General features: G+C 33.2%; 1 protein-coding gene across 1 annotated transcript; it reads right to left on the bottom strand.

Annotated features, from left to right (window-relative positions):
* Window positions 1-1081: 1081 nt before the first annotated feature.
* LOC25483369 (carboxyl-terminal-processing peptidase 3, chloroplastic) lies at window positions 1082-6295 on the bottom strand. Its single transcript, XM_013612053.3, has 12 exons — window positions 5914-6295; window positions 4845-4926; window positions 4538-4668; window positions 4038-4124; window positions 3763-3841; window positions 3531-3610; window positions 3174-3209; window positions 2916-3035; window positions 2437-2523; window positions 2187-2336; window positions 1932-2039; window positions 1082-1478 (listed from the first exon to the last, which is right to left on the bottom strand). The coding sequence occupies exons 1-12, from the start codon at window positions 6226-6228 to the stop codon at window positions 1230-1232; spliced, it is 1524 nt and encodes a 507-aa protein (XP_013467507.1). The 5' UTR covers window positions 6229-6295; the 3' UTR covers window positions 1082-1229.
* Window positions 6296-6740: the final 445 nt, after the last annotated feature.

The following is a 6740-nucleotide window of genomic DNA, read 5'->3' as shown; positions in this document are numbered from 1 at the left end:
TAATTGATTATTTTTGTTGTTTCATTTAATTAAATTCTTAATAAGTATCTTTCTTCTTTCCCTTTGCATGATGTATTGAGAAAAATCCAAGTACGAGGTATAAGTCTAGGAATGAGTTTATGAAGAGTGGTGGCTCAGAAACCAAGAGAGAATCCTCTGAGGCCGTAAAGTAGAAAACTTAAACTTTTCGCTGATTCTTTCACTCAAACTCAACTCCGGATTTGGAACCTTGCTCTGGTGCCAAAATGGCTCAGAAACCAAGAGAGTATCCACTCTCTAACTCTGAAATGAGAAACTCAAGTTTTTATATATTTCAATTGATGTTGATACATGAAGGAAGTGGTCTTATTTATAGCAATCCTAGAGGCCAGATTGTAGTTGAAATAGTAATAATAATTAACACATCAATGGAAACACAATCTAGTAAAAATAGATATTGTCAAACATGGTGGCTTGTTGGCCTTATTGTCAATAGTAGGGTGGTGAAATTGGAAAGCTAGCATGGTAGGGTGGTGACTGCAAAGTCTATGCCATATGAATGTCTTTCTCTGTATCAAGTGGAGTAGTGCCAGAAACACTCACTAACACTCTTTCACTAAAACTCTCTTATTAAGTGAAATTTATGAGAGTCTCCTATTTTTACCTGGATTTCACCACTTTATGTAGAACCTATTTCCATGCAATAAAATAGTGAGTTTTAAAAAAAGAGTGTTAGAGTGAAGCTTGCTAGTTCCTACCACTCATCATAAAAAGTGACATCAACCCTCGCCTTACAAGTTGATTTTTTAGGGTTGAATTAGATTTTATATGAAAATCTAATTCATTCAAGCTACCAACAAAATTAGCCACGGATGTCAAGGTGTATTGAGAAAATTCTTCGTCCCAATTTATTTTATAAAGAGTGATACCCTCACCTTACAAATTGTTTATAAGAATGAGTTAAACAAATATAAAAAATTAAATGTTTCTTTTCTGTAAAATAAAATAAAAAATTGTCCAAAAATATTGTATTAGGACAAACTGAGTAAAGTATATATATACTTCGACATAGAAGTAAATTTTCTATTATTATATTGAATGATATATACAATCGGTTCCACCTATTTTATATATATATATACATAACAAGTAATCACAACATAACATTGTACAAATTAGCAGCAGTTAGCTAACTTTCCTTTCAACTTTCAACATTGAAAAGAGAATGAGATAAAAAGACAGTACAATGTTCAAGAAACAGTTCCTTTGGAATCCTTCATATCCAACTCATGTTCTGCTACCATAATGCATGAATCTGCTTCCAGAGATGAGATTGAGGCCTTATCTTTGGTCGATAGTTCCTTTGGCGAATTAAGCATTTCTGTTGTGCACTGCACGTCTGGCGTTATCCCGACCTGATCTATGTCATGAAGGGCGGGTGATACATATTTTGCCACTGTAACAAAGAGGGCTGATCCATCATGAAGCTGAGTTACACTCTGCAATGAGAATGATACATTCCATGAGATTGACAGAAATTAAAGGAGTCTCGGAACACATGAAGACGAGAACATACATGAAAGGAGTCCAATGGACACTACACCGACAAAGACATGTTGGTACTGGTAATTTGAGAAAATAGAATAATTCAATATAACCACATGTATCAGTATTGTGTTCGGGTCAAGCACGATACATGTTAGTTTCGGACACCAGACATGCCTTCAATCTGAGGTGTTGGAGCTATACACCTACCGTCAATATGCTTGGTACACGCCTTTTAAACAGAAAACACTCTTATGGAAGACTCGTTTGGAGTATAGATGCACCTCATATATACATTACATTACCTCTTTTTTCATGATTTTCCTTTTGGAAATATTACTTAATAACAAGATTTAAAAAATAAAAACAACACTGTATGATCATTATGTAACAAAAAATACTGGTACCTGAATCTTTCCTTTTCCAAATGTTTTGTTCCCTACAAGAATTGCTCGACCGTTATCATGTAACGCCCCAGCTAAAATCTCGCTGGCACTTGCACTTCCCTCGTTGACCTGTTGAGGAAACAAAAATTGCCATTCATCAATTTAACATTCACGGAAACTCATGAACCACTTGAGCGACGCAATCACTTTTGGATCATGTGGTACAAAATAAAAAGGCATAATCAGTGTTATTGAGTAACTATAGTTAGTACTCACAATCACTACAAGTGGATCATGTGTTATAGCATGTCCATCGATCATATTGATGGGAGACATGTTTCCATCTCTATCAATCGTATTCACCAGAGTCTCATCTCCATCTAACCACATCTGAGCAACATCAAGGCCTGCTTTTACCAAACCACCCTGCAACAAAGTTTCAGGTAAAAACGTAGGAAAACACTTCTATGTTACACCGATCCAAAGATGTGGTAAAACTGAAATTTTCATGAAAATGGTAAATTACAGGATTGTTCCGTAGATCAAGTATGTATGAGTGTACTCCTTGATTTTTCATTTCCTGAATAGCATTTCGCATGTCATCAGCAGCACTCTGTCAATAATAAACTTTGTTAAGTGCTTATAGCACAAACCTTAGCATATAAATGTTTATGTTTAAACAATTTTCAGAACAAACGATAAAATAAAGTCGATCTGTTTTCATTTATGCTATAAGATGTTTTGATAAGTTATCCTAGAAAGCTTACGAAAACAAGCTGAAAACATCTTATCGACATGTCATAAGCTGTTTCTACAAGTTCTATCATACAGTCACACAAATGCACATGCTAGTAGATAAACTCAAATAAGTCGATCAAAACTCCTATATTAAGATAAAGTTTGTACGGGAAGTAGTTAGAGATCAAAACAGTAGCTGGTTTAAATATTTTCTATTTTAGCAAAATATAGACATCCGGTTTTTCTATAGGTGATTCTTCTGCTCACCTGAGAGAAGGTTGACAATTTCACATAGCCGGTTTTTATGACCTGCCCTTCTGAGGATCTGTGAGGAATGATGGCACTTGATATTGGCGAGAGCTTGATATACTCCCTTGGTAATTTAACCTAAATTATATATTAGACCAGCAACGGAATATTGTAAATTTTGAAGTTCAATCACAAAGGGAAAAGATTTTCAGCTGAGTATTAATTGCATTTGTACATAAGAACATAAACTAAAATCGAAGAAATTTTCAACTTTACCTCTCGGATATAAGAGTTTGTACTTGAATCTTTGACCTAGAGAAGATAAGTTTTCAAGTTAGTATCTAGTACTATACTCAAATGCTCTAGAAAACTTGTAAAGAATGAAGTGTTGAAGCTACAGATATTTCCATAAGCACTCTCTATCGTACACTATGTTCATTTTTTAAAGTAGTCAAGGTTCAAATGACCCCTATTTCCAAGAAAATGAAACTGAAAGTTGAAAATAGAACTCTATGCAACAAAAGAAAACAATGTTTCGAAGACGATCATAGAAAATATGTCTGAGGCATAACTCAATAGTTCGTCCAAAAAAGCTTGTATAAAAAAATGAAACTATGATACTTCACAATGGACCTTTACTGTAACAGTTGTTCCAGCATTCCCTCTAAGCCTCTTCGCTGCACCTTCACTATCAATGCCATTAAGCCTCTCCCCTGCACAATCAGATCCATTTTCAAACAAAAGAAAATTACTATTTCATTTTCAGAAGGACTAATAAAATTTTACAGAAAATCACTTTTTACAGCATCATTCTACATTACTGTTTTCAAATTAAATATTTTAGAATAACTAACTTGGTCAGTACCATTTATTTCAACTAATTCATCTCCTTGATGAATACCGGCACGAGCAGCTGGACTGTTTTCTATGCATGACAAAACAACCTGTGATTTTCAGATATTTTTATTTTTTTTTAAAAGACAGACAATCATAATTTAAGAACGGAAATCAACACAGGTTCAATACCGAGTTCTAGCTACTACCAAGAATTTTGAATGGAAAATTGAACGAAAAGCATGATCAATTGAAATCAGAACAATAAGCATGAAAATTTGAAAGTGTTGTTTGCAAGTAACTGACCAAATGTCCTGTTCTTGGCTCAACATTTATGAAGAGGCCAACTCCTTGTAAGTTTCCATCACTTCCGATTCTAAATCCTTGATATTCCTGTAAGTACGAATCACCGTTAAACATAAGACTTTAATTTGAATACAATGTCATATAATAATTTTGACACTGTCATGTAAACACGACCAACCGTAAATAGGACTTTTAAGATATTTATAATTAAAGTCAGATACATTTAATGATCCGGCCATTACAGTTCATTGGTCGCGTAAAAAATCTTTACACTGACAGTGCATACCAATCAATATGACCTTGAAACAGATTTGTTGATCTAAGAATGGCATGGCATCATTTGAACAATCTATTTCACATGTTAGCAACACTTTAGAATAGGCAATAACATTATCATATATTGGAGCTATGATCCTATCTTAAGTTACTACTTTTTCTATTGACCGACCAAGAAACGAAAGTAAGTGAGATTTCAGAAAAAGAAATCTTATTTGTAAGACCTTCGGACTAATAATTCTAGTGAAAGGATCTCCTAGTGTAGAAAGCATTCCACTGATTTTGGTGTAGGCTGCATCAGCTGAGTTCAAAGGAAACATTTCCACCATTGTTTGCTGCAGCTTCATATCCCAATCTACAAGCAAAAATGTACCTTTTGTTATTTGATCGTTCGATGTAATAAACATCGATGCATTTAAAGAATACATTTTATTATTCCGATAGATGTTAGTATGATGCATTCTATATACATAGTTGGTACTTGAAGGCTGAAGCTTAAGATAGAATATGATTAGAAATGATGAGAAATACCTTGATGATTAAATGTAGGATCAACAAATGTTTCCCGAATCAAACCCCATGCTTCAACAAGAGTTCTTTGAACTGCATTCACCTAGCAACAAACCCTTTTCGACTAAGCACGGTTCATGTTAATTAAGCTTATGAACAAATTAACAAACTCGAGTATTCAGGGACGGATCCAGTTACATTTAACTGGATCTGTCCCTGCGAATATTATCACACTTAGTATGCTCAAAGCTTGCATAACTTTAATCTTCCAAATTCTTAGTTTTATTTAGTAGTACCCTTTGAATTATAATGCAAAATGGAGTACTACTTATTTTGGGCACACTATATGAATACAACCAATAAAAAACAATTAAAATAATACCAACATGGGTTTTGTCATTTTCTTATCATTATTTTAATGTGTCCATATGATTATTTTTCTCTTTATGGGAAGGCATCATAAGATTTTATCATTATTTTGTTTGTTGCAAATTATAAAAAACTGATTTAATATTCAATAATTTTGAGATTAAATTGTATAGAATTTTAAGAAAAACATAAGTTATTTTGTGTTTGTCTACTATAAAAATTTATTCATTTTAAAAAAAAAACTAAACTTAAAACAACTTCACAATTTAAAGCAATTTTAAGATTTTTTTTTTAAATTCTCAATTTAAAAAAAAATGGTAAAACAAGCATATGAAAATTTCTCAAAAGTGATTAACTTTTTAAAAACATTACAACAAAAATACTTTTAACTCTTACGCCATTTCATTTTTTAAAAGTTATTATCACTATTAATAGAAAAATGATTTTTTAACAACAAAATTTACATGTCAACTATGGTAACTAATATAACTGAGATTATTTTAAACCCTCTTTTTCTAACACACTTTTCTATTGCGTGGCTTTTACACTTTGAAAACTTGTTCTACATACAGTGGAAAAAAGTGTTCGTGACATTTCTTATCATAAGAGGGACATATAGATAGCTTAGCTCAGTTGGTAAGAACAATGCATAATATATGTAAGGTTCGGGGTTCGAACCGCTACCAAAAAAAGGGACAGAGAGAGAGATATATGAGCTGACCTCAGGTGCGCGTGAAACAGGAAAAGCGACGGTAAGGGATTGAGAGAGAGCTGTTGGTGCATGACAGAAAATATAGAAAGAAAGAGCAGCTGAAAAGCCAAATCTAAAAGCACTTTTTGCAGCTGATTCAATTTTTTCCACTACCACTACCTTATTCACCTCCTTCTCTTCAACCTCAAACGACACCTTCCTCTTCCGTGATGCCCATGTTGTTGTTGGTTGTAACCATAACCTATGAGGAAACAAACCTACCAAATTTGGTTTTGATACTTTAGGTGGAATATTTATTCTTGCTTTAACATCAAAGTTCATCATTATTGTTTATTTCTTTACTTTGATTAATCTTGGAGGTGAATGACCGTGTAAAAAATTTGGTTTTGAAGTTGGTAGTGACGGTTATTTATGTGTTGCTGAACTTGACACTTGTAGTATGTGGACCCTACTTGAATCTTCTTCGGTTGTGGCCATGCTTGTTTCTTAGATACTCTCCTCTTTGCTTCCGTATACGCATCTTACCAACAAATATCAACCGCTTATCATTTCATAAATTCTTAGTTATCTGTTAATAAAAGGTGGATAGAGGTTACTCATTTGAGTTGTCAATCACAATCATCTTAATCTATGTGGTTTGGTCTTGTTGTTTTGTGTCATTTTGAATCGTGTCACAAAACTCTCTGATTTGTCTTAAATCGATTCATAAGAAATTTGAATCGTATCAATTTTCATCCCGGATTCACTTGAATGAACTCAATTGTTTTTTAAATCGTATCATCCTTCATACTTCTATGGTCTATTTTTTGTTGTCTGAATTGATTCAAGCATCCTTA

The sequence above is a fragment of the Medicago truncatula genome, chromosome 1 (assembly GCF_003473485.1).
Source record: "Medicago truncatula cultivar Jemalong A17 chromosome 1, MtrunA17r5.0-ANR, whole genome shotgun sequence".
NCBI lineage: Eukaryota > Viridiplantae > Streptophyta > Magnoliopsida > Fabales > Fabaceae > Medicago > Medicago truncatula.
This window is presented reverse-complemented; position numbering and strand designations above follow the sequence as displayed.

Coding starts and splice junctions, on each gene's coding strand:
- LOC25483369 (XM_013612053.3), bottom strand. CDS start 6,228: ATGATGAACTTTGATGTTAAAGCAAGAATAAATATTCCACCTAAAGTA. Junction 2,524..2,915: donor AATTGTCAACCTTCTCTCAG/GTGAGCAGAAGA, acceptor TATTATTGACAG/AGTGCTGCTGATGACATGCG. Junction 2,040..2,186: donor ATGATCCACTTGTAGTGATT/GTGAGTACTAAC, acceptor TTTCCTCAACAG/GTCAACGAGGGAAGTGCAAG.